At 47.6% G+C, this 27163-nt stretch overlaps 1 protein-coding gene and 1 pseudogene across 8 annotated transcripts in view; one reads left to right on the top strand and one right to left on the bottom strand.

The window, feature by feature from the left end:
* Window positions 1-8575: 8575 nt before the first annotated feature.
* Window positions 8576-27163, top strand: part of B3GNTL1 (UDP-GlcNAc:betaGal beta-1,3-N-acetylglucosaminyltransferase like 1) — a 93703-nt gene continuing 75115 nt past the window's right edge. For 5 of the 8 annotated variants that reach the window (XR_006211378.1, XM_042967312.1, XM_042967306.1 and 2 more), the window contains exons 1-4: window positions 8576-8703; window positions 10421-10537; window positions 10637-10736; window positions 24751-24815. Coding sequence is in view for 4 of the 8 variants with exons in the window: in XM_042967312.1 (XP_042823246.1) it covers window positions 8665-8703; window positions 10421-10537; window positions 10637-10736; window positions 24751-24815 (321 nt within the window). In the remaining 4 variants the exon portion in view is untranslated. Of the gene's footprint in view, window positions 8704-10420; window positions 10538-10636; window positions 10737-18435; window positions 18797-24750; window positions 24816-26281; window positions 26576-27163 lie in introns of those variants that run through there. The other 3 variants (XM_042967309.1, XM_042967311.1, XM_042967310.1) reach the window with 3 other exon arrangements.
* Window positions 20886-22334, bottom strand: LOC102948488 (annotated as a pseudogene).

The raw sequence follows: 27163 nt of genomic DNA, 5'->3' as shown, positions 1-27163 counted from the left end.
ATGAAGGTAAAGGGAGACTGTGATGAGCAGGCTGGGGCCTAGGGCTGACCCAGAGCCCCTCACCACAGTGCCCCTTGGCACCGCCTGGCTGTCTGTGGGGGGCCAGACCTGGCTGTAGATGTTGCTGCCCTGTGGCCACTGTGCTGGTGCCCCGAGGTTGGGGAATGTCTCTCTGAGGCCCGGCCCCTCCAGTCCATTCCAGGGAGCAGGTACAAGGGAGGACCCAGAAGGCACCCTGCGCAGCTCCCAGTTCACCTGGACATAGCCAGGGCCAGTGGCCACCGGCACTTCCCTCAGCTCCAGGGGACACAGGGCCTGTGAGCCAAGAGTGAGGCCGCATGGGTGAACTCTTCACCTGTTCGTGGCCCTGGTTTCGTGCCTGCACAGCTCCTCAGAGCCCCCGGGCTGCCTCCTGCACTGGGGGCTCTGCAGACGGCAGGGACTCGTCAACCAAATCCAGAAGCCAGTGCCAAGAAACCTGAAAGGCAGGGAGCACCAGCAGGAAGTTCATCATCAGTGCCTCTAATTTCATTTAATGGACCAAGTTTACACACTCCCGGCCAGTCTGCTTGGGTGGACCTGTAGAATGGCTATCCTGTGCCTTCAGGCTATGACAGGCTGTGGAGCCAGTGTTGAGGGGCAAGCACCCTCTCCTCCCACATCTGGGGATGCCCGTGTTGCCAGTTATCATTTCTCACTCTTCGGTATCGTTAGCTCACAAAGCGCAGCAGCCACGCCGCAGGTGTGATAAGCCGTGGAAAAAATGCCAGGCTCATTCTCAGAAGATGTGTTCTAAAAGACTCTTGTATTTGAGTGTTTGCTTTAAAAAAATTACACTTGTCCCTATTTGCTTAAAGCTCTATTTTCATAGAACATTAAAACTTTAAAATGTGTACATAAGTGTAGCCAAGCTCTCTTACAGAGAGCTGAAGGGCTCTACCCAGGAACACTGGGCCTGAGCTCGGAATGGGCAATGGTGACAGTGGCCGCATGAGGCCACAGGCTCTCGGGGACCCACTGAGGAGCAAAGGGCAAAGTGCAGCTTCGATATTGTGGCATTTATTTGCCCAGGGAACTGTGAAGCCTGGCAGGAGAGAACAGCCCTCACTCAGCCCCCAGTGAGGTCCCCAGGAGGAGATGGCATGAGCTCAGGGTTACCATGTGGTCCAGAATCCATACACTGATGTCCAAAATGCTCTGCAGCCCCCAACAAACACGTGAGAGGCTGAATCCAGCCCAGGGAGAGGGGGGGGGGGGCAGGGCACAGCCCTTCCTGTGGGTCATCAAACTGGACAATGTAATTCTGAGAAAGCCTGAATTATTACCTGACTTTACTGTCCACATTCATCAAAATAACCACATAATCCAAACCAGCAGTCTATTTCAGACAGTATACACCTGCTGTTCGGTGATTTCTATACCTACCATGTAAAACTGAGGTAAAAGGTATTTTGAACATCTTGAGTCATTTTGATAATATTAAGTCCCTAACTAGACCTACACGTAGATGTGAGCCCCCTGTAAGTGGGAACTCTCCTGTCTGACCATGGGTCACGGGCTGAGAGGCTGGAACGGCCCGGACCCGAAGCCTGCCCTGGAGCGGTATCTGTGTCCACCCTGCAGGCTTGGAGAGCCAGCCCCAGGCCCCTTCCCAGCCTCCCCGCCCTGGCCCTGCACCAGCAGCTGACTCACGTGGTCACTGGACTCTGCCAGCCGCAGGGAGTTGGCAGTGGACAAAAAGACCCTGTCCCTGCCCCCACGGAGGCAGCAACTTAAAGGAGAGACAGTGCTGGGGGCAGAGCGGTGGGGTCTCTGGGGCCATGAGCCTGGGGGGCTGAAACGTGAAAGTATAAAAATGTGTTGGTGTTTGGACACATCTTTCACGTGCTGGGGTTCGGGATGTTGATTTTCCTTGTTGCTTTTCTAGCTTAGGCCTCCTCAAGCTAGATGGGTCCCCAGGCCAGGTACCTGGAGTGAGAGAGGCAGTCAAAGCAGCCAAGCCCAGCAGGTGTGAGCACAAGGCCCCAGTCCCCACAGTGTCCACCAGACGCCGCAGGACTGAGCAAGGTGGGAGGTCTTCCTCCACTTGGGGCTGCCGAGATAGCCTGCCACATACTCACATGCTCACAGAAGATATGGGGCTCCCAGGAGGAGATAAACAGGTTTATTCCTCACAGCAAAATCAGTGGCTAGAGGGTCAGCATGTGTGCATGGGTTCCCCGAGCCCCTCTCCCAGACCCAAGAGACGCTGTGTGGGCAGGGGTCCTCACCAGGAGAGGGCCTCTCTTTACAGCAGGCAGCAAGCAAGCCAGGCCTCCCTCCTGGACGGCAACATTCCCTCACGCCTCCCGGCTGCTCGTGTATCGGCCCAGGTAAGGAGCATGCCAAGCTTTACATTCTTGGCATGCCCAGCTGGGTGAGGTCGAGCCCGAGGGATCCATGTAGGAGTGTCTCTCAACAAAATCCAGCTAAGGAAGCTTTGAGATCCAGTGTCAGATCTCATGATTCAGGGAGGCAGCACTAGGGGACCAGGTGACAGCTGTCCCCATCAGGGATTCAAATACAGGCCACTTATTACTTGGCTGCTGGACGCTGTCCCCTACCAGCGAGTGCTGGTGACCCGTGTGTGAGCAGCACCACTGTGCGTGTCTGGCCTGCACGGCAAGAGGCCTGGATGTGAGCTGGGATGGCTGGGGTTCCCTCCCCACCTCCCCCAAACTCTCCTCAGGGGAGAGCATCGCAGGGTCCCAATCCCACAGTGCCCTGCTTCCCCTGGGGTCCCAGCACACCTCTCCTCAGGAGGAAAGATGTATGCTTTCCTTCTGATGCAGGGCTCGGTCCCACCAAGTGATATAGTAGGCGTTTGTGTGGCGCCTTTACCAGGAAAAAGTGTAAATGGCATTAAAATGACAAACAGATGGCTGGGCACCCTTCCAGTGGAAAGCCTGGTCAGTGCTGGGTCTCCTGGCTCTGCAGTGGTCAGCACCTTGCATTATCTCTGATAGAGTGATGTAACAACTCCCTAAGCCTAGAAAAAAACAATGTGATGCAGAGGAATCTTGTCCACAGAGATGCAGTTGATTTCCACCCTGTGGAAGAGATCATTCCAAGCACTGACTGGGGTCAATGCTCAGTGGGTGCTCCCCAGTGTGATGTGAGTGCACTCCCTTCCTGACTGTGTCTACATGTGTCCATATTCAGATTTTACGTTTGATCAGGCTTAACATCTTACTGGTTTCCCCATTTATTGATGAGTTAAAATCCTGACACGTGTTCATTTTGTATTTGGATGACTCATGATTTTACTTTTTTGAAAAGTATCTTTTAATACTTTTTGTGTGATGGAGCAGACTCTCACTCATGGAACAGAGAGGTTATAAATCAAGGATGTGGATCATGTGGATGTTATGACATTTGGTCCTTCAATCTTTGACAGCATCGGCCAGCTGCTGGCACAGGACACATTGGGGATTTGAAGCCAGAGACATGCCCCTTCCCCAGGAGCCAACAGTCCCCAGAAATGAAAGGAGGGCTCTGTGATGTGTTACGATGGTGCTATCTATTCAGGGGCCATGGGGCACTGAAGAAGGACACAGAGAGGTGACAGCACTCTCAGCTTTGAAGGACAAGTAGGAATTAGCTTCAGGGTGGGAAGGGGCCATGTGGCACAAGGGCAGGAAGCAGGAGACCCAGAGGAAGGTGTGCCCCATGGCCCACAGGCCGCGAGCTGAACTGAGGATGAGGGTTAGGATGAGGTGCTCAGAGGCTCTGCAGGGGGGGCTTGTGCAGGTGGAATGGTCTGCAAATAGTGGGTGAGAAGGTACAGGGTGGGGTCTTCAGCTCCTGGGGCTGGACCCTGGTGTGGGACACCCAGGAGGCACAGCAGGTGTGTGGGGTAGGCATTGGCCCTGTTGGGCACTCCGAGCCTAAGGCTACAGCCTGGGCTGTATGAGAAATGGATGCTCACACAGGCACAGTGGCTCAGACTGTGTCCATGGCCCAGGGCCACTTGGCCGAGAAGTGGCCCAGCCCAGAAACAGTCCCAGCGTGGCCCCCACATGCCTGGCCACCATGAATATGGCCTTTCCCATAAGACGGGATGGCAGTGGATAAAAGAACATTGCAAGAGCACCCGTGCTTTGTTCTAGCTGTAAAGGATGCAATGGGTGTCAGATCCCATGCGGCCCTCACCTACATGAGCTGCCGGGGACAGGTGCTGAGGCAGGCTGAGGGAGGCTCCTGGCTAACACCCTGGCCAGGCTCCCAGCAGCCCCCTGGCTTTGTCATTGACATTAGCCACTTTTTGTGAGGCCTCACTCAAAAGGCTGAAGTCATCCTGAAGCCTCTGGCTTTCCTGTTCTCCAGGTTCTATGAACTTAACCAAGCCGTTTCTCCTACAGATGACATTTTCCTACTAAAACTTAGGAGGAGGACGTGTAACTGGCCTTTCCTGGCCTTTCGCACACTCAGGGTGCTCAAGCACTAACACCCGTGCTGTGCACACACCTCCCACAGGCACCTGCCACCCACCTGTGAGTTACCCAGAACCTGGAGAGCAGATGGCTGAAATCACTCCAGAATCATACACATGTGCTCATTGATGGTGGCAGTTGGAGGCCCTACATTAAGTTTCCTTCTGCTTTTCCAATCTCATGTCAGCCTCCTCTGGCCTCCTGCTCAGCCTTTCTCATACTCTGGTTCCAGCCAGGCCCACGGCACACAGTTCTGGACAAGCCTCACCTGGCCGTGCCCTAGGGGATACCTGTGGGATCCCACATTACCACCCACAAGTGCAGGGGAGTGAATGCCCCAAGGGGCGACCCCAGATGACAGGACCAAGGGTGAAGGCTTCTCTCCTTCGAGCTCTGGTGGATAATTCTCCAGTGGTCTGGGAAGGTTCAGGGTTCCAGTTCCAGCTGCCCACAATGGGGACCCCATCAACAGAGCACACTGGTTCTGGCTCCCTCTCCTTCCCAGCCCCACACCCCTGCCCCCAGCCTCTTGGGAACAAAAGCCCTCACTGCAAAGGCCCCAACTCGGGCTCTGCTTTCTGGGCTAAGGGGATGGGCACCCAGGCCAAGACAAACACTCTATGTGATACTCAAATGCTTGCATCAAATCCACTCCAGATGTGTGCTCAGCTGTTAATTGAATGCAGCTTCTAGTGGGAACCTCATTGCTTCCTGCGGCCAGTCCGGTGAATGAGTCCAGACTCTGGGTTCAGGTCAATCATGTATGCTAGGCCTTCATGAGACAATATTTGTAAAGTGCCTGGCATTAGAAAATGTTTAGTTGATGGGATTCTCGGTCTCTCTCCAGAGTTCCTAATAACCTGGTCCATTTCAGAGCAATGCACACTGGTACAACAAAATGGCTTCCACGCATTAGTTATTCCTCAGAAAACATTCATTGTGTGCTCTATGGCTAAGGTGTTGAGTGGGGTCTTGATTTTCCCTGCAGGGTCATATAGGGCTGCTCAGCCCCTCCTCCACGTAATATGATTTTCTGACTCTGTGGGACAGAGTCTAGCCCAGTCTACCCCTTATCCTCCTTGTGAGGGCACTCTGCCCCTTCACCCCTTCACCAGTAAGAGTGGGGTCACTCCCAGAAAGCACGGCTGAGGGGGGCGGGGAGCAGCGCCCCAAGGGAAAGCTGAGAGCCGCTGGGGGAGAAGATTCCCCTTAACAGGGTGCCGTTCCAGATTTCACATCACCCACTGGCCAGCCCCTGCTTGTGGCTGTGGGGGACAGCAATGGGGTCTAGGGCACCCTGACCCTGTACCCAGTGGCCTACCCAGTGGAGGGGATGAAAACATAAGCCAGAATCCTTACTGAGGCAATAGAACCCCAACAGGTCTCAACTCCAGGAAGTCAGGCTGCTGACAATGGAACTGACATGATCATATCCACACTAGGCCATGTCTAGTAAGTTACTTTGTTTAAAAAGTATGGGCTGCAACCCCTTAATGAGCCATTAAACCAACACAAGTCCCAAGCAGACTTAAAACACAGCAACAGCGCAGGCGGAACATTCAGGCAGCTGGCTGCTCCCTGGAGAACACGTTTACCATCCAGGGGCCCTGGCCACCAAGGGCAGCCAGTCTCCTTCCCCAGTGCCCGGCGGGTCCCTGCCTCCCAGCAGGCCCATGGTCCTGGCAGGTCCAGCTGGAGCTGTGTTGGGGTTCATCCTGCCGGGGTTGCGGGGGACGTCTGGCTGCTGTTGGAGCTTGAACTCACCCTCCCCTGACACTCTGCAGGCAGACTCCTGAGTCTGGGGCTCAGACCTCGCCACTTATCTGCCCCATACACCAGCATGGTAGAGGCTGTTGGGCAGTTTCCATATTTGAAGGCCCTGGAAACTGGCATCAAGTCTTCTGGATACAACCAGTGTCCACCAATTAGTCTGAACAAACAGCAACTAAAGTAGAGGAAAAGGTCAGCTGGTGAGCCAAAAGCTGTACGAGTTTTACATGCCTCCCCTCAGGTGTCCTGTGACTTTGTTTATCTTTTCAATCTGCCCCAAGTCCTCCCTCTGTCCCTCTGGTGTGGAGAGGGGACAGTCCCCAGGGCCTGCTCTCTGCTGAGAATCTTGCCATCCAGGAAGGGATTAATCTCAGGCCCTTACCCAGCCTCAACCCTGCATTTCTGAAGCTTGCAATGTTCTGACGTTTCTGAATGTTTACAAAAAGCAGATTATCACCAAACTTTTATTAGGGGAAAGGCAATGAAAAGTAAATTTCTGGCAGCAAGAGATATGCAGGAAGCAAGACAGGGCAACCAAGCCCAGTTCCGATGTCATGTGCTGTGGAGGCACGGGACACCATGTATGACCTCTTACCTCTTCCTCCCATTGCTTGCTGAGGGTTGTGGCTCTAAAGCCTGCAGGTATTCCGGGAGCTACTAGGAGGCTTTGTTTGTTTGTTTTTTTAAAGTAGGCTTCACATCCAGGGTGGAGCCCAGCAGCTGAACTTGAACTCATGATCCTGAGATCAAGACTCAGACACTCAACCTACTGAGCCACCCAGGAGCCCCACTACTCTGAGGCTTTCTACCAACTTGTTTAAAATAAGCTAGTCCTAATATGCCACTGTAAATAAGGTTGCATTTTTACCCATCTTACCTAAGAGTTTCAACCCATATAAGGGCTTTGCAAATACTGACGCAGGTTAAGGAAAAATTACATTTAAAGTGATGCTTTAAAAATCTAAAGAATAAGTTTGGCTTTGTTTTAATTGTTAGTTTGTGGAATATTCTTGGTTTGGGGCAAGAGAAAATCTGTGCCGGCAGTGATAGCTATAAACTCGGTCATAAATTTACGTTGGTTGGGACCAACGTGGGGGATAATCACCCTAACGTGAGTGAGTGCTGCCACTGGTCCACGAGCTTCAGGCAGAACTCAGTGGGCCCTCACGGGCCTGTCCCACCGGGAGGGGCGCAAGCTCCCAGGGGTCACACCGCTGACAGGACACCACTACTCGGTGCCAAACAGTGGGGTAAGGGTCTCGGGGACTCTGCTGCACAGAGCTGCAAGGAGACACACGTGGGTTAGGGGCTCTAGGACAGGAGCGCTGAGCCCAGACAACCCTTGTCTGGCTGGGGAGACAGAAATGAGGGGTGGAGGCCCGCGGCACACCGAGGCCCCGCCCCTACGCCCCTTCCTCCTGGGGGAAGGCTCGGGTGTCCTCGTCTCCCTCTCAGCCTTCTCCTGGTCCTGCGTCGGGTCGGTCAGATGACTTGTCACGTGCTTCCTTTCTTTTAAAAAAAGGTGATGTTAAAGGTCATCTGGTTTGGATTTTAAGTTGTAACCAACAGCACAGCGTGATTTCTCACAAACCCCACCTTCTGCACAACCAAAGGATGTTTATAACATTTTATTTCACTGAGCACTCCAGAGCTGATTAATTCCCGCAGGTGAGAGCAGGAGGGCTGGGGGGCCCAAGGACAGGGCAGAGAGAGGACACACGGGGACACAAGAGCCGCCCAAGCTCCAAAGCACAAGGCCCCGACCTCCAGGAACCCGCACACATCACCGCCCTGCCGGCCCCGCCCCCTCCCCAGGATCCCATCTCCCGCCCCTCCCCCTCCCCAGAGCTCGTCGACCCCGCCCCCTGCCCCTCCCCACGTGCCCGCCCCGCCCCTTCCCCAACCCTCCCGCCCCCCCTCCCCCAGGGCCCACCCCCTGCCCCTCTCCTCCCCACGGGTCCACCTCTTCCCCCCGCCCCCCCCCCCTCCGGCCCCGGCCTGCCCCCTGCCCTGCCTTCCTCCCGCCCTCCCCCAGCTCCCCGCTCCACTTGAGCCCGAGCTCTTCCCCTCCCCAGGTCGGCCCCTGCCCCCCGAGCCCTCCTCCTCCCAACGGGCCCGCCCCCCCGACCCGCCACCGTCCCGCCCACTCTCCTCCCCACAGGCCTCCCCTTCCCCGGGCCCGCCCCCTTCCCCGCCCTGGGCGCGCGGGGGCGCTGCTCCCCCGCTCCGTGCTTCCAGCCTCTCTAGGCCGCTCCTCTCCACTCCCCGCTAGATCGCAGGCTTACCACACCAACCGGAGGCGGCAGGCCTGGGGAGGGGAGGGGGGGGGGCATTCCGGGCGAGCCGCCCGCGCACGCGCCGTAGGCCAACGTGGGCGTGGCTGCGGGCTCAAGGGGCGGGGCGGCTGAAGGAGCTCGCGGCCATGCAGGCCCACGGGGACCGCGCCGCGGCGCCCCACGTGGTAGGTGCCCGGGCCGCGGGGACCACCTCGGCCCCTCCTCCTGTCCCCTCCCCCCTCTCTCCGTCCCCTCCCCTCCTCTCGTCCTCTCCCCTCGTCCCCTCGTCTCCTCCCGTCCCCTCCCTCCCCGACTCCCCTTTGTCTCCTCTGACCTCCAGCCTCCGCTCTCTCTCTTCCTCCTTCCCTGTCCCTTCTCCTCACCCCCACGTCGCCTACTGAGGGTCACCACTTCCCAGGAGCTTTCCTAGGGGGGTCTGTACCCAAAGCAACCTCCAGCAGAAGAGTGCCAACAGAACTTAATTACGACCCATCTTTGACGGAAATCCACATTGTTTTCTATTGTAGATCTTGGGGACATTAAAAACATGCTTTCCTTTTTTCTTTTCCATTAAAGAATAATGCTTACTTTAAAAGTAAATATGTGGGGTGCCTGGGTGGGTCAGTCGATTAAGCTTCTGACTTGGGCTCGGGTCATGATCTGGTTTGTGAGTCCAGCCCCTAGTTGGGCTCTGTGCTGACAGCTCAGAGCCTGGAGCCTGCTTCCGATTCTGTGTGTGTCTCTCTCTGCCACTACCCTGCTCTCTGTCTCTCTATCACTCGCAAAAATAATAAACACTAAAAGGAAAGTAAATATGTGAGTAAATTAGGTAACCACTTTTTGGCTAACAGATTCAGGCAAGGTTCTCGCTGTTGAATCAGATCCACAGAGTAAAGAATTTGAATTATATTTTCAATCTATGAGTTTTTCAAAACCGTATTCAGATTTAGTATTTTTATAATCCTGTCTATACTGCAGGTAGATACTGAATACTCACGTATGTGCATATCGTTTGTGCCCATGCGTATGTGTATGCATATGCACTGTGTACACACACCTGGATGACCGTGTTCTGTCTTCTTGTGTAGGAATTTGTCCACTCCTCATTAGGGTATAAACTCAAGGGTTAGGGTAGACTGTAATTTCTGTCTTTGGGTATTTCATATTGCTTAATGTGGTAACGTACAAAATTAAGATAATTCCAGTAATCAGCTGTTTTGTTGGCAGTCAGGTTTCACTTGTTTTACTCCATACACTTTAGAGATTTTTGTTTGATTTGGGCTGTAGGAGAGAAAGACAGCACCAAACTGTCCTAAACTCAGTAGAGCAAAAGGAGAGAGAGATAGATGGAGGTCACCCCCATTTTCCCAGTACCCACCCCCATACTTTGTTAAAGCCTGTGTCCAGGCACTTGAAAAGAGTTTCTTTGCTGGAGTTTCTCTAATGTCATGGTTCACTGAAAATGCTTACTCCACCAAGAAAAGGACCAATAGATTATTTTTATGAGTGAATTAGAAGATACACAGATGCCGAAATGATGTTTCTGACCAGTGATTGGAGAACACATGAATTTGCCATTGAACTGTGAAAATTTTTTATGCCTTTAATATTTTTGTTTCCTTTTCAAAAGTATCCCAAAGACAATTCAGTGAAATCTAAGACATAATAAATCTTACGGAGCAAAAGAACATTAGAGCTTGGAGAGAAGGAACAGGCACCTTCTGTTTTGGTGACACATTCTTTGGAAGCCTTATTCCCAATTATTCTGTATCTCGGGCCTCGCCCTTTGGAAATGAGCATGGGGCTAATGCTCAGGGTTAACAGGAAAGTAAACCGGAATGGAGGAAAGGCATTATTAGCCCTCACACTTACATTTGTTAATCCACTTCTTTTGAATTGCAGTCTATTATCCTCCCGGTCTACAACGCTGAACTGTGGCTGGACGAGTGCTTGGAGTCTGTTTTGCAACAGGACTTTGAAGGCTCCATGGAGCTCTCGGTTTTTAATGATGCTAGTAAGGTACTTACGAACTTCCTGTTGGTGATTTAGCCCTAGCATGAACAGTCACATCTGTTTTGAGGAAAGCTTCCTGAACTGCCAATGTCCTTGTGCTTTCAGGACAAGTCTATGACTATCATTGAGAAATGGAAAGTGAAACTGGAAGACTCTGGTGTCCTCGTGGTCATTGGAGGACATGATTCTCCTTCACCCCGAGGAGGTTAGTGACCCTGTTTAGTTTATTATTCAACTGTAAGGAATGGTTTCTTATGACTTGTGTACTTAAACACTGGTAACTTTAAAACAACACTGCCAACTATTTTACTGGTAAAGATGGGGTTATTTGAGAATAGCAGAGAATCCCAACCTAGGACAGGAAAACCTCACCAGAATTACAGGCAAGTCTGGAGAGTAAGGCGGGGAGGCTTTTATAGAGGAGGCGGGAGGTTGGGCGGGGCTGTTGTAAACAGAATGTCCATTGGACTATACTGGGAGCTGGAAGTATGGTGGCTTCTCATTGGCTGGGCTGTTGCCGGAGCAGCAGGAAACCTTCCTGTTGCTGAGTAAGTAGTGTCCACCTGCAAGGTGCCTCTCCTCCTGTTGGGTCTGCGGTTGCTAACTAGTGCTGGGCCCACAGCTCCCCCTGCCCATCTCCTAACTCCACTCTACTAAATAAAGTTTCCTTTTATTAACTTTCATAATAGTTTCATGTTCGGGGCGCCTGGGTGGCTCAGTCGGTTAAGCGGCCGACTTCCGCTCGGGTCATGATCTCACGGTCCGTGAGTTCGAGCCCCGCGTTGGGCTCTGTGCTGACAGCTCAGAGCCTGGAGCCTGATTCAGATTCTGTGTCTCCCTCTCTCTGACCCTCCCCCGTTCATGCTCTGTCTCTCTCTCTGTCTCAAAAATAAATAAACGTTAAAAAAAATTAAAAAAAAAATAGTTTCATGTTCAAATTCTGGTGAAAAATATCCTAAAAAATGAAGTTTATCACTTTTTCTTTTTTCTTTTCTTTTCTTTTCTTTTTTTTTTTTTTTTTTTTTTTTTTTTTTTTTTGAGAGAGAGCGCACGCAGGGGAGAACCAGAGAGAGAGAGAGAGAAGAGAGAATCCCAAGCAGTCTCTGTGCTTAGCACAGAGCCTGATGCAGGGCTCAATCCTATGACCCTAGGATCATGACCTGAGCTGAAATCGAATTGGTTTTTCAACTGACTGAGCCATCCAGGCACCCCTAAAGTTTATCCCTGTTAAGAACCCAGTACACCTGAATTTCTTATTCTTTGGTAAGGATTTGTATGAGACTACCATGCATACTTTACTTATTCAGCCTAACAAAAAACTGGGGTGTTTTTATTTGTAGTGTGATTGATCATAATATTGGTCACCTCTACTTCTTAAAATTCTTTTCTTGTGACATTTGATTTATTTTTGTCCAATTTTTTTTTTAATCTTAAAGAACTAGCATTTGGTTTCATTGATTTTCTATATAGTTCTTTTTTCTATTTTGCCTGTTTTCTGTTTCCACTCTGACCTGTATTATTTTCTTTCTTCTGCTTACTTCGGATTTAATTTGTTCACTTACTAATTCTTTTTTTTTTTTTTTTTTTTTTAATTTACTTTTGAAGGAAAGAGAGACAGAGCATAAGCAGGGGAGGGGCAGAGAGCAAGACACAGAATCCAAAACGGTCTCCAGGCTCTGAGCTGTCAGCACAGAGCCCTACACAGGGCTCGAACTCACAAACCGTGAGATCATAACCTGAGCCGAAGTCGGTTACCTAACCAACTGAGCCACCCAGGCACCTGAGTTCATTTCCTAGTTCTGTGTTGTTGTGTTTTTTTAATGTTTATTTATTATAATTGAGAGACAGAGCATGAGCAGGGGAGGGGCAGAGAGAGGAGGAGACACAGAATCTGAAGCAGGCTCCAGGCTTTGGGCTGTCAGCATGGAACTGGACGTGGGGCTCGAACTCACAAACTGCGAGATCATGACCTGAGCTGAAGTCATACACTTAACCAATTGAGCCATCCAGGTGCCCCACGTAATTCTTAAGGTGGAAGCTGAGGTCACTGATTTGAGACCTTTCTTTTCTAATATAGGCATTTAGTAATAGAAATTTTTCTCTTACTATTGCTTTAGAAACATCACACAAATTTTGATATGTTCCTTTCCTTTTTCTTCAGTTTCAAAACACCTTCTTATTTTGACTTACTGACTCATGGCTTATTTAGAAGTATGTTATTTAGTTTCCAAATATTTGAGGGATTTTCCATATATATTTTGTTAATTATTTCTAATGTAATTCCTCTGTAGTAAGAGAACATGCTTTGACTTGAATCTTTAAATTTAGTAAAATTTATTTTATGGCCCAGGTTGTGGCCTGTCTTGGCAAATGTCCCACGTGTACTTGAGAAGGTTGTGTAGCCGATGGTGTTGGATGGAGTTCTCCATAAATGTGAATCAGGTCAAGCTGAGGAGTCTTGTTTAAATCTACTGTGTTCTTGCCAATTTGGGGTCTGTTTGTTCTTTCCATTATTGAGAGGGGGCATTGAAATCTCCAACTCTGTACATTTGTCTGTTCGTCTCTAGTTTTGTCAGTTTGGGCTTCCAATATTTTGAAACTCGGTTAACGTTTAGGGTTGTTATGAAGAATTGACCCTTCATCATTATGAAATAACCCTCTCTATCTGGCTAATATTCTTTGCTCTGAAATCTACATTGTTTGATATTAATTTAACTGCTCTGGCTTTATTTTGACTAGTGTTAATATAGTATATCTTTTCCATCTTTTTAAACTTTTAACCCATTTGTTGAAGGGTACCTCCTTTAAACAGTACCCCCTCCCTGTAGATTCTTATAGACAGCAAATCCAATCTGACCATCTTCACCTTTTAACTGGAATGTTTGCATTAGTTACATTTAATGTGATTAATGATAGCTTTTAGTCTGTCTTCTTGCTATTAGTTTTATATTAGTTGCTTCTGTTTTTTCCCCCTCCTTTCCCTCCTTTTCTGCCTTCTTTTGGGTTAATCAAATATTTTTTGTAACAAATGTATTCATATGCCACACAATTCACCCATCAAAGTATACGGTCGAGTGGTTCCTGGTATATTCACAGATCTGTGCAGCCACCCCCACAGTCAGTTTTAGGACATTATCATCACTTCAGATAGGAACCCGGTACCCTTCAGTCATCATCCTCCACACCCTGCTTCCCCCAGCCCTGCGCCACCACTAATTTACCTTTTGTGTATAGATTGTGTATAGATTAACCTGTTGTGGAGATTTCTGTATATATGTTTGTAAGGGATGTTGGTGTGTGATTTTCCTTTCCTGTGATGTCTTTGGCTATGATATCAGAGTGGAGCTGACCTCATAGAATGAGTTAAGTGTTTCCTTTTTTTCTGTTTTTTGGAAGAGTGTGGGAAGGATTGGTGTTATTCTCTAAATGGTAGAATTCATCAGTGAAGCCATCTGGTCCTGAGCTTTTCTTTGTTGGAAGGTTTTGATTACTGATTCAATCTATTTAGTTGTTATAGGTCTGTTCATATTTTTTTTATTTCTTCTTGAGTTGGGTTTGGTAGTTTGTGTGTTTCTAGGAATTTGTCCCTTTCATGTAGGTTGTTTAATTGGTTGGCACACAGTTGTTTGTAGTATTCTCTTAGACTCCTTTTACATTTGTTAAGGTCAGTATTAAGGTACCCACTTTCATTTTGGATTTGGTAATTTGAGTTCTTTTATTGGTCCAGCTGAAGGTTTGCCAATTTTGTTGATCTTTTCAAAGAACCAATGTTTGTTTTCACTGATTTTCTCTCTCTCTCTCTCTCTCTCTCTCTCCCTCTCCCTCTCCCTCTCCCTCTCCCTCTCCCTCCCTCCTTTCAATTTCATTTATTTCTGGTCTGATCTTTATTACTTCCTTCCTCTGCTAGTTGTGTGTTTAGTTTTTTAGCTTCTTAACATGTGAAATTAGGTTAGTGATTTGAGATCTCTTTTATATAGGCATCTATAGCTGCAAATTCTCTCTGAGCACTGCTTTTGTTGTGTCCCACAAGTTTTGGTGTGTTGTGTTTCCATTTCCACATATCTCTGGGAATGTGTCTCAAAGAGTATCTAAGCATATTCTAGGGATATGTCTAAGGATATTCTGTTGTTTTGGGGTAGGGCATCTGTATATGTCTGTTAGGTCTTTTGGTTTATAATGTTGTTCAAGTCTTCTGTTTCCTTACTGATCATCTGTCTAGATGGTCTATCCATTATTGAAAGTGGGGTTTTGAAGTCAACTATTCTAGTAGAACTATTTCTCACTTCTATTCTGTCAGTTTTTGCTTCACTTATTTTGGGACTCTCCTGTTAGGTGTATATGGTTTTATAATTGTTATGTCCTTTTGACTGACCCTTTTATCAATATAGAACATTCTTTGCTTCTAATAATATTTTTTGACTTACGGCCTGGTATCAGTATAACCAACCACCCCTAGAAACCCTTTTGGTTTCTAGTTGAATGGAATATATTTTTCTGTCCTTTCACTTTTAACTCCTTTGTGCCTTTAGATCTAAGGTGAATCTCTCATAGACAGCATTTAAATGGATCAACTTTGGTTCAGGTCATGATCGCACGGTTCACGAATAAATAAATAAATAAATAAATAAACATAACATTCAAAAATAAATAAATATTTTTAAAAAATAAATAAATGGGTCATGTACTTTTTAAATCTATTCTCCCAATCTTTGTCTTTAATTGGAGCATTTCATGTATTTATTGAAATATGTAATAATTCTTTATGTCTAGTATGCCATTTTGACTCCCTTCTCATTTCCTATTCTGTGTATTTGAAAGTTATTTTCTTAGTGCTTACTGTGGACATTACAATTAACGTAGTAAATTTATGACAATCTAGTTTAAATTAACATCAGCTTAGCTTCAGTAGTGTTTAAAGCTCTGCGCCATGCAGTTCTGTACCTCCCACTTTATGTTGTCACAGTTTACATCGATTTCATGCACCTACTGACGTAGATTTATAATCATTGCTCGATGTATTTGACTTTTAGATAAGAAAACATTCAGAGTAAAAATAGAACAATACTGGATTTTATATTTACCTATGAGTAACCTTTATTAGTGTTTTTCACTCCCGCGTATGGTTTCAGCTTATTGCCTGGTGCTCTTGCATGACAGCCGGCAGGACTTCCGTTAGCATTTCTTGTGGGGCAGGCTTACTAGTGACGAGCTCCCTCAGCACTTATTAGATCTGGGAATATCTTAATTTGTCCATTTTTAGAGGATGATTTTGCCAGATGAAGAATTTCTATATGTTATAGGCCTAACAATACATTATTTATATGTTGTGTTATACAATTGCTTTTTAAATCAATTAAAGGAGGAAAGGAAAAATATATATTTATATTGTCTTTTATAATTATCAATTACCTTTGTTGTTGTTGTTGTTTTTTAATGGATTTGAAGTACTCCCTGGAATCCCTTGGGTCAGTCTTTTTAGCCCGAAGAATTTCCTTTAGTATTGTTTATAAGGCAGATGTCTTAATTCTCCTTGATTTTTGAAAGATAACTTTTCCGGAATAGGATTCTTGGTTAACAGCTTTTCTTTTTGAGTACTTTGAGTATGTTACCCCCTGCCTTGTGCCTTGACTGCCCTGAGAAGCCACTTTAGACCCGACCCCTACCCCCTCTACCAGGTGTCTTTCACCACAGTGCAAGAGTGGGTTTCTCCACACTCTGTTGCAAATGGAGCAGGGGCAGGAGCCAACCTGTCCCAGGTTGGGAGTTGGGGGTGGCGGGAGAAGGAGCCCTACTTCTCCACTGTTGGGGACTCAGCCACAGCAACAGGAGCCTGCAGTCAGGGTGACGAGTGCCGATGTCCTGCAGCCCCCAGGATTTCTGTATGTTGGCAAGGGGAAGGGGAACCTGAGTGTCTGTCTAGGTGGGATTTCCTCTTTGGGGAGGGCGGGGTGGAGCAGGTCTTGGTTCAAGTACCACAGACCCTCAATGTTCTTACTGAGTCTCGGTCATCTTCTTCGGTAAATATTTCTTCAATCCCCACTTCCAGAGACTGAATGGCAGTTGGTTCCTCGTGATGTTCACGGGCTTCTATTTTAGGCAATCCATGGGGCTCTGCATGCTGTCATGCCCGGAGCCGGACTCCAATCAAAATTCTTGGTTCTATTTTATCTTCTGTTGGCTTAGTAGCTATAATTTAGTTTGCTGTTTTAGGGGTTGATTTAGGGTTTTAGTATATATACATCTTCAGTTTACCAAGATCAGCTTTTCAAAGGTCCATCTACACGTGTAACATAAGAACCTTACAACAGTATTCACACGTTTCTCCTCTCTGCTCTTTATGCTACCTTGTCCTGCGTTTTACTTGCCTGTATTGTAAACCGCACAGGACACTGGCGTTAACTGTTATGAGACATACGTAGTAAGAAAGAGAATCACGTTTTTACCCATACGGTCACCATTTGCGCTGCTCTTTCACTTCCAGACCCACATTTCCATTTGCTGTCATTTTCCTTCTGCCCGAAAGACTACACTTCTTGCAGTGGCGGTCTGCTGGTGATGAGTTCCTTACCATTTGTGTGTCCTCGTCTGGCACTTGTGCGGGGGCTGGTGGACCCTGTGATGAGGACATCTCATCACAAGATGCAGGACCTTTCTTTAGTCCTTGTGTGCTGCCCCCAGCTCGCCTCCCATACAGGTGACCTTGCCCTCAGGTAACCATCCTGTACGGCTTCTATCTGCTTCCTCCCTCTCTTGCCTTGCTCCCTTCTTTCTACCTTTCTGTCTTCCTTTGTCCCATGCAATTGCTTCCCCTTTGCAGAGTGGATGGGGAGAAGGGAAGGGGAAGGCCTGAGACTGCTGGTCTTGTGCATTAGTGGGAACAGCCTCTCCTCGCCCTGCTGGTGCCTCCTGAGCCTGCTGTTCTTTGGCTTCATGGTGATGAGGGAGGGATGGCCAGTCAGCTCACCCAAGCGGTCAGCTTCGCCTGAACAGAAGAACCCAGAAGTTCTTCTTAACTAAGTCCCTGGACTGTGGTATTTGGGTTTCCTCCCCTGCCAGGGTACAGCCTCCTTCTGTCTCCTGTAGAGGAAGGAGTCTTACAATTTTCTTTTGTTTCTAAGGCACTTCTAGTGCTGGGATTAGGTGGGTGGGGTAGACTACCAGTTTGTTGGTGCACTATCTTATCCAACTTAGTTTTTTACAATATCTCTGATTTTCCATTTAGGCGATCTAATCCTGAATAAATGTTATTCTTTCGTTTTGTTGTTCTAATTTATACTTCACTGTTCATATTTTTCTCTTGGGATAAGAAGTCAGGAAGAACAATGTGCGGCCACATTACTGAACCCTTGTATTGTTCCTGACTTAGTGGGAGTGTTAGTGTTTCCGTGTTAAGTATCATATTTATTGTTGCTTTCTGACAGATACCTTTCTCAAGTTAACTTGTGATTCCTAACTTAGTAAGCGTTCAGAAAACTAGGGATCAGTATAGAATTTTATTAAATGTCCCTTTGGTATCTGTTAAGGTGATTGCTTTTTTTTTTTCTCCTAACATATTTATTACAGTGTGTTAGTATTTCTCTTAATAATGAACAGTACCAGAACAAACCTGCAATGACATGATACTGTTTTTATACAATATAATTATTCAGGTTTCTTTAGGATTTTTGCATCTGTAGACATATGGAAAATTGGTCTGTAGCTCTTTGGTGCTTGTTTGGTGACTGGCTTAGGGATAAGAGCAGAAGGCCTTGGACTTGCTGGTAGAGCATTTGTGCAAGCAGTAATCATGTATAGCACAACAACCTTTGTCTCAACCTTCCATATGAACTAGCCCTCCAGCCTGAATGTACATGACAGAAAAAAAGCATTTATTCATTCTCACAAATGTCTGCTTTGAGGAATAACACATTTTTTTTAATACTGGCATTGATAAAAAGAAATTCAGGCATACAGAAAGGTTTACAGTGAAACCTAGAAGCCCCACACCCTGGAAGCAACCAGTGTTTTTTGGTTCTTATTTGATTTGTTTGACCCACATGTGTGAGTTAGTGCTCACTGTGAAAGAGGAAACGTTCAGCTGCTGAAGTGCTCCTCACCACACTTCCTGTGTTCCCCCCTCAGGGAGTTTGTTTGTTATAATATAGTCATATTTTCAGGGTGTGTAATCTTCACATTCTGTTCTATAACTTTTTATTTTACGTGCTTTAATAATAAGTTGATGCCGACACTTTAGACCTTGTAAAGACAGCACTTGCAGTATAACAGGTGAGTGACTATCGTTCACCGCAGACCTTGTGCTGGCTCAGACTCAGACCTGGCTGACTCCATGCCGGGCCCTGGGGGCTCCCAGGTGTTAGGGTCTGTGGAGCCTGTAAAAACATTCTGTCTTGTTCTCTTCTGCTTTCTACACTTGCCATTGTTTGGTTTCCTTGCTTCTCTTTTTCTTTTATTTAATTTTTGTCTTATAAGTGTTATTTAGTGTTGCTAGAGTAGTCCTTAAAGTAAATTTTCCATATCTGGTGTGTAGATGGTAAAATGTTTAGAGTTTTTACATGTCTGAAAATGTCTTCATTTTGTACTTAGGCTCAACTGACAGTTTGGCTGGGTATAGAATTCTACATACAAAATAATTTCCCTTAGAATTTTGAAGGATTGCCTCATTATCTTCTGGTGTCCTCTGGTTTTGATAAGAAATCTTATGACAGTCTGACTCTTTAAAGGTATCTTTTCTGAAAGTTTTTAAGATTTTTGTCTTTACGTTTTGAGTTTGAAATTTATAATGCTGGGTCAAGGTATCATTGCTTTTCATTCACCCTCTGCTTTTATACTGAATGATTAGCTTTACATTCTTAGCTTTAATTGTAATATATTGGGCTTCCTTTAGCTTCACTTTAAAGTTTTTGTGTAAGACTTGAAAATAGCATGTCTGCATACACTGCTGGGTTGGAAGAGGAGGTCCAGATGATGAGGCTGAAGCTGGAGGACAGGCCGCTGAAGGTTTTAGGAGTGTGTCCTTCTTTAAATAGTGGGCCTCAGCTTTGGTTACATGTGAGAAGCACCTGCGGAGTTTTGGGAGCCCTGATGCCTGAGTCCTACCCTAAGATCTTCTCAAGTGATTGGTTTGGGTGCAGCCTCTGCACTGGGATTGTGGACACTTGTGGACACTTCCTGAGAGAGGCTGGGGTGCATCCACAGTTGAGAATTAACCTCAGGAGTAGGGTGGCGCCAGCCCCTCTCCCTCATGGGCGGTCCTCAGGGAACCTTGCAGCTCTCCTCATATTTCAGGGGTGGGCAGGGTGAAAGTTTGGGATCCCTCTGGATCCCCTCCTGTAGGGCCAGAGAAGTGTTGGCTCTGTTACTAGTTCTGTTCAGACTGGCATGTGACTTTCCTTTCAGGGTGGACAGGTAGTCAGGGTGCAGGGTAGGGTTTGTGTTTCAGCGTGGCAAGGTGTGAGCAGGAGAGGTGTGAGTGGGAGGGACGTCCACTCTTCCCGGATGCTTCTTGCCCTCGAAGCCCCTTCCTGTCCTATTTCCTCTCTCTGCTCGGTCTGCCAGTTTTGGTGGTCAGGAGGCTGCCCTGGTCTCCCCTGGTCTCACTCCTGACCCTCACGTGTGTGCCCCTGGCATGACCTCACAGAGCTCTCCTGGTCTTCTGGGGCAGGTGTGCTGATCCTTGCTGGACTTGCTGGTTTACTCCAAGTTCACAGAGGGGCCCTGAACCCAAGCTGTCTCCCCCGGAGCTCGCAGGGTCCACCCTCGAACAGAGCTAACCTCTCTGAACACTGGCTGTCTGCAAAACAGTGTGCTGCTTCAACGCATAGCCTCCGATTCCCCTTGCCTTCCCCTTCTGCAGCGTCCTGCCTGCACTGTGTCTTTGTCTTTGTGTTTCCGGGCCAAGGAGAGGGTGGATGTTCACAGAGGTGAGTTAAGAGGTTGAGTTCACAGAATGAAACAGATACTTCTCTCCCAAAAAGTGCCCCTGACCCTGCACCACATCCCTCACAAACAGCATCCCATACCCTACTTTGGAGAGCAGGAAAGTGTAAACACTTTAGAAAAAATTTAAAACCACAAATGGTCATTAAAATTGGTCACTTAAAAGAAAACTTTTTCTCCTGCTATTTTATAAAGTTCATATGGAAAGACCAGTCTTTGGCACTGCCTCTAGGTGGCCCTGCCTTCTGGGGCAGAAGACTGGGCAGGAGGCAGCCAGGTGCCCCCCCCCCCCCACTTCACCTCTCTGTGCCTCAGTTTCCTTTGCAGGCAGCAGGTGCCTGTCCCATTGTTGAGAAGACATAGGTGCTAGAGGAGTGTCAGGACCTGCCCCATTCTTTTTTTTTTTTTTTTTTTTTTTGCACTTTTCAGTTTATTACATGAAGGAGTTACACTAGTCCAAGTTAAAAGCAGACCCCAAATGGTTACATTATACAAGCTGTGAGGTTTTTAAACTTGTGACAAGGGACAGAAGGGAACTTCTCATTGCAAGGAAATCCTCACTTCAGCTTCAGTGAGCCAAAAGCACTTAAAACCCATGAACCTTCAGCTGGTCGTCCTTAGCCAGTCCAATCTCTACAAGGAACTGGCATATGTTCTTACACTGGTCACCCTGTAGCTGAATTACTTCTCCATGTTCTGGATGCTCAATTACAGTACCACTGCAGGTAAATTTCTTCTTAAACACCTTCGCTAGTTTCTTTTTATCATAATCATTAGCGCTCCCTTGGGAAGTAGGAAGGGCCTTCCTGCCATTTCTCTGTTGAATTCTTACACGGATATAATCCTCATGCCAGCAGGAAGCAGATCATCACCCTTACTTGCATCAGCAGAGGGGTCGAAAGAGTGGAGGTTCTGGATAACGGACATAAAATACGATTCCTTTTCCTCGGTGGAAAGGGCCTGTAGAAGGCGGCAGCGGGAGAAGGTGGGCAGTGGGGACGGAGTGTCGGGAAGCGAGGGGGCTCAAGGGGGAGGCTGCTGAGTTCTCAGTGGGGCTCAGTGACTGGGGCCAGGACCTGCCCCATTCTTGTCATCCTGATCCTCCCCATGATCTCATGCCTCCAGAAGACGTTCTGGTTTTTTCCCCAAATGATTTCTTACTCGCATTGTCTTTAGTTTGTTTGAGATAGAAAACTTTAAAAAATCAGTTACTGTAGAACATCTGTTTCAACTTGCATCTGAAATGTGTGTAAACGAATTGTGGATTTTGAAACTAGTCTGAACATCCTTTCCAAATCGTCTTTTACTAAGATGTTTTGTATCTTCCATAGTTGATAAAATAAGTTGAAGGCATTTTGGTGGCTGGTGTGATTGCTTCTCTGACCTCCATCTTAGAAACAAGTTTTGTTTTTCATAAAATATTTCCACAGATTAGATATAACTTGAGTCGTGTCACATTTGTATGTATTTTGTCAATTAAGAAAAATCAGTTGTAATAGTGTGAAGAAGTGGAGGCAATCTGCTGTCACTTTGGAGACGGGCAAGGCAGAGTCATGGGGGCCGTAACACACGAGTGTGGGATGGAGTTAATTTGATTAGATCTGAAAGGGCAGATCTTCCTATAATGGTATTTTCTTAAGCAGGAAAAGTTACATTGACTATTGGAGAGCATAAATCCAAAGTGTTTCTTTTTTCAGGAGTGCTGAGTTATTTAAATTGGATTAAGATTCACTTATTATTTCATATCATAACAGAGCAAAACATTTCTTAACAATGCGGTCACTTACTCAAATGAAAGTACAGCACAGTTCCGCCCTCCCCAAGAGTGAGGACACCAATCCCGCCAGGGCTGCGTTTTTTTCCTGCTGTGACCATGACAACCAGCTGCGTCCCTTTGTGACAGCCCCTCAGACAGCAGGCCCTGGCACAAACATTTGACATTCTTCAAGGCAGTAATATTAAAGCAAATTCCTTGTCTTTGCCAAACATAGGACTCATTGTGAGGAACTTCCAGCTTCCTTAGTGAGACATTTTCCTCCATTATCCAAATTCTGGGGTTTGATTTGTACCCCTTCTGAAACCTGACTCTACTGAGCAGCTTTTTAAACAGAACTCCTGCTAGTTTAAATGTGACTGTGGGCCGTCCCTTCCCATTTTCATCTTCTTCATACGGCTCTTGGGTTTCGACCGCGTGAGGCCTTTCCCTGGGTTTGCTGTGCTTGACGGTGATGATGGCGCTTTCTGCAGCTGCCGATGCGGCTGCCAGGGGCCCCCCTTGTGCCCTTCTTCTCTGCTTATTACACCTGTGGCTCTTTGAGATCTGGGACCGGTCTGCCAACCGGTTGGCGTTGGCTAAGCTCTAGGATTCATGCTAAGATTGAGCTGCCACCTTGCGTGGAAACAGCCTGCACCAGGGCACCGGTGCAGGGAGACTTCCTGGAGCTCGAATTTGCTCAAACCCCCAACTGAGCAGCTGCCTTCTCCCCCCCTCCTTGGAGAGGTGCTGTCCTCAGCACAGAAAACCCAGAGCTCTAATGTGGCCTGAGGCAAGTGCGCTGCTGTGTCCCTGGTGCCAAGGAACCTGGTCACGTCGCCTGAGCCTGATTATTTGAAGGGATTTATTTTACCTCCGCACACATCTGTTTCACTTCGTGCGACTTTCCTCCGTGGCACGAAATCTGTAACCGGATGGTTAACTCGACTCAGGTGTTGGCAGCCTCTTTTCTGTGGAGCGTGTATCTGTGCCCCTGAGGCCCCTTCGGCCCCTCTAAATCCTCCCATAACCTGCCCTGCCCTCCGTCCGGACTCAGCTGTCTCAGCTCAATTTGCTGACGCTCCTTACTGGCCAGGCCTGCCTTCCAACCTGCTGCGGACAGCCCGGTGCTCCCCACACCGTGGCAGGCTGTGGCTTCTGCTCTTTCTCCTGGCGCTACCCCAGCATGGCTCAGTGGGCACGCAGCCACTTTTTCCAACCCAGTTGTAAGTCGTAATCACTTTGAAGCCAAAGACTTTTTAAAACATCTATTAAAACATAACATCCAGGACAGCTGCGGGGCTCAATCGGTTCAGCATCTGTCTTCAGCTCAGGTTATGATCTCACAGTTCGTGGGTTCACATCAAGCTCTGTGACAGCGTGGAGCCTGCCTGGGATTCTCTCTCTCTGTCCCTACCCACCCCTCCTCAAAAATAAAATAAACACTATAAAAAAAAAAAAAAAAAGAGGGGGCCCCTGAGTGGCTCAGTTTAGCGTCCGACTTTAGCTCAGGTCATGATCTTATGGTCTGTGACTTCGAGCCCCACGTGGGGCTCTGTGCTGACAGCTCGGAGCCTGGAGCCTGTTTCAGATTCTGTGCCTCCCTCTCTCTCTCTGTCACTCCCCTGCTCATGCTCTGTCTCTCTCTCTCTCAAAAAACAAGCTTAAAACAAAACAGAACAAAACATAACACCCGTAAGAAAAGTGCACTTATCGTAATTGTCCAGTTCAGTTAATTTTCACAAACTGCCAGCACCGTGTCACTGGCACCTGGAGGAGGAGCCAACATCACCCCCCCTGAGAGACCCCCATCTCCCTTCTGGTCCTGCCCTCTTCCCAAGGTGGCCTCCCGATTCTGGATGAATTTGCCATCCTCGTGCGCTGTGTGAACATCACCCGCGTGCATGGGCAGCCCAGGGATGTCCGTTCTCAGCGTGGTGTGCTCTCAGCTTTTCCGTTCTACGTCAGGGATCTGAGGACGGTCACACCTTGTGAACATGGGGTCTGCACCTAGCAGGGAAGCCCCTAGGTGTGTGCATGTGCAGGCATAGTAAACGCTGGCAGTGACTGGAACCATCACTGAGAGATACATTCAGCTAAGTACTGATAAAGCATCCCGTTCGGCGAGTGCTTAACAGCCGATCACACGCGTGTCACTGCTTCGCACCTACACAGACATTTCCATTCAGTGACGTTTTGATTTTTTGGAAATCTTCCCCAGGGTTAGCTTCGTTATACTCTGAATGGTTGCTGAATTTGTTTTCCTCCAGGGAGCAGTCCCTCCTTAACACACTGGGTCTGGGTGGGCTCTTTGCGTCCCAACGTAACACTGACTGTGTCTCCATCCCTAAAGATGGGACACGGTTTTCCCTTCCCTTCCCTCTCACTCTGTCTAAAGACGATTGGATTTTACCTGCTGGGGTACCATGTTTTGAGCTTCCTAGTAGTATGTGTTACTCTAAGTTCAGGAAAGAAAATACCATCAGAAATTGAATTATAAAAGACCTTTTCTTTTTCTTTTTTAAAACAGTCGGATATTCTAAAAATCAAGCAATAGCACAGAGCTCGGGGTCTTACCTTTGCTTTTTGGATTCGGTAAGTAACTCTTTTGTTTTACTTAAAATGTGTATATATGTAGTGGTTGAATAATTAAATGACCTTATATTTTAGTGTGGCTCTTGAAAATCATTATTCTAATATATAATGATCAGACTTAAAAGTTAAGGTTCATGGGCTCTTGCTGTTAAATTGCAAGAGCACATAATGAGTTAATTAATTTTTGATAAATAGGATGGCATAAAAATACAGAATTACACAGCAGAGAATCGCATAAATAAAACTGAAGATAAACTGGGACAATGTGGATAAACACTTAAAGGATGAACAACCTTAGGGAGACAGAGGTCACACAAGTTATAAGGAGGAAAAGTTCATCAGGAAGGACGGGAGCAGTCAGACTGCAGCTGAACTCTCACAACCTTTTTATCACTTGTGACCAAGGAAACACAAGTGACATTTGTGAGATACGAGCTTTAAAAACCAAGTTAACAGGGTTTTCTGAGGTGCATATATTCAGTATTTGCAAAGTGTGAATTGGGGGCGTCGGCAGCATAATTTTGCATTTTGTATCAAGAACTTAAAAAATGCTCATGCCCTCCACTCCTAGATTTCACTTGTAGGGATCTCAGAAATTCTGAAAATGATTTGTGTGCAGTCTGTACATGGGCATTACTACGTTAAAAAACATTTTCAGTAACATGACAAATGATTACAATAGGTGAAGAAGCATCACTGAACAGTGTGTATTTCAACCATGGATTTTCTCTTTAATTAGCTTATTTTTTATAATTTTTTTTTTTTTTTTGAGAGAGAGAGAGAGAGAGAACGAGAGAGCATACATGTAAGCAGGGGAGGGGCAGAGAAGGAGAGAAAATCCCAAGCAGGCTCCAGGCTGTTAGCGCAGAACCCGATGCGGGGCTTGATCCCACAAACGGTGAGATCATGACCTGAGCCGAGATCACAAGTCGGACGCTCAACTGACTGAGCCGCCCAGACGCCCCTCTCTTTAATTACCTGAAAACACACCTTTAGAATGTCTGTCTGCATGCAGTCTCCCCTTGGGCCCCTCTGGGTCTCAGGACGCAGGGTACCCACCTCCTCTGGGCATTCCTTAGGGGGTTGTGTTGAGCAAGGTCAGCTGTGTGTGGGAATTTCTGCTCGTGCTGAATTAATCCACCTACAAACCTACTTTTCTTCTCATACTGGCTCAACCTTTCCCTTCATTACCAGGAACACGGGGTGGGAGTGGGGTGGGGGGAGATTTGGGGAGAAGTTTGCCTGACAGACAGCCCTGCTCTCGAAGACAAGCCCCAGGGCTGTGGTTCCTTTTTCTTAGACTAAAACTCCCTTTCATTCCATCATCTCCTTCCAGACCGTGCCCTGGGACCTGTTTTCACTCTCAGATGGTCTGTCCAACATTTTCCTAAACAAAGACAGTTTCCACTAAAGACAGTCACACCCACCATGGTCCACAGTGTGCTGCTTATGGCCTTTGGGTGAAGGGAGGTGGTGATTTTCTTGTTCTCCTTTAGGGCTGCTCTTTGTGAAATACTGGACAGTGACAACGTGTTCTCTCGAATGGCCATGGATGCGTTGCTGTGTATGTGTTCCAGAATCACTGGCAGGATTCTGGAAGCTCTCTCGGTGTGCAGGCTCCACATGGACAAGGCCAGCAGGACTCGGGAGAAGGAGAGAGGAGGGCTGAAGATGCCCTCTCCTCTCTGATATCCTGTGCAGCTTTCTCTCTGTTCACTGGAGAGTAGGAAAGAAAACGTAGGAAGGCCAAGTTGGACAAGGTGGAGCCCGATTTAGAACAGTGAGGACTGCAGACCAGGGAGGCACTGAATAAACTTGCTGATGGAAGTCAGCATAGCCACCACTGAGCTGGCAGAGGGCAGGGCAGAGAACCAGGTCCCTGAAAGTGCCCTTCCGCAGTGGGCAGGGAGAGGAAGAGCAGGTTGGACGCCTGGCCCCATCACTCCCAGAAACTGTAGGCAGGGAGGCAGGTGAGGGCTCAGATCCACAAGGTCCCTGCTTCCAGGAGCAGGAAGCCCCCAGATTGGGCATCACAATGTCTCCGTTCTGGGCGTGGGCTTCTGAGAAGATGGTGATGCTGAAGTCTCACCAAGAAGACTTGCCCTGACTCCAGAGATTTGACTTGTTCTCAGGGTTTAGTTGGAAGAAATCAGGGCAGTAAATTTCGGTGAGCTTTGTGGTGGAATTTGCATGACCACCTTGCTGTCCTAGCCAAGGGCCTGGAGGCACAGAAGGGCCCCACAGTTCCTGGCTGAGGGTGGAGTAAGATTAGCAAACAAAAAGTCTGGCTTTTAAAGAAGGTAGCCTTAGGCACATATTGTGCATCAGGCCTGGGGCTTGAGTCCCTG

The sequence above is a fragment of the Panthera tigris genome, chromosome E1, assembly GCF_018350195.1.
Source record: "Panthera tigris isolate Pti1 chromosome E1, P.tigris_Pti1_mat1.1, whole genome shotgun sequence".
Classification (NCBI taxonomy): Eukaryota; Metazoa; Chordata; class Mammalia; order Carnivora; family Felidae; genus Panthera; species Panthera tigris.
Note: the sequence above shows the minus strand (reverse complement) of the source record. Positions and strands in the feature narration are given on the sequence as shown.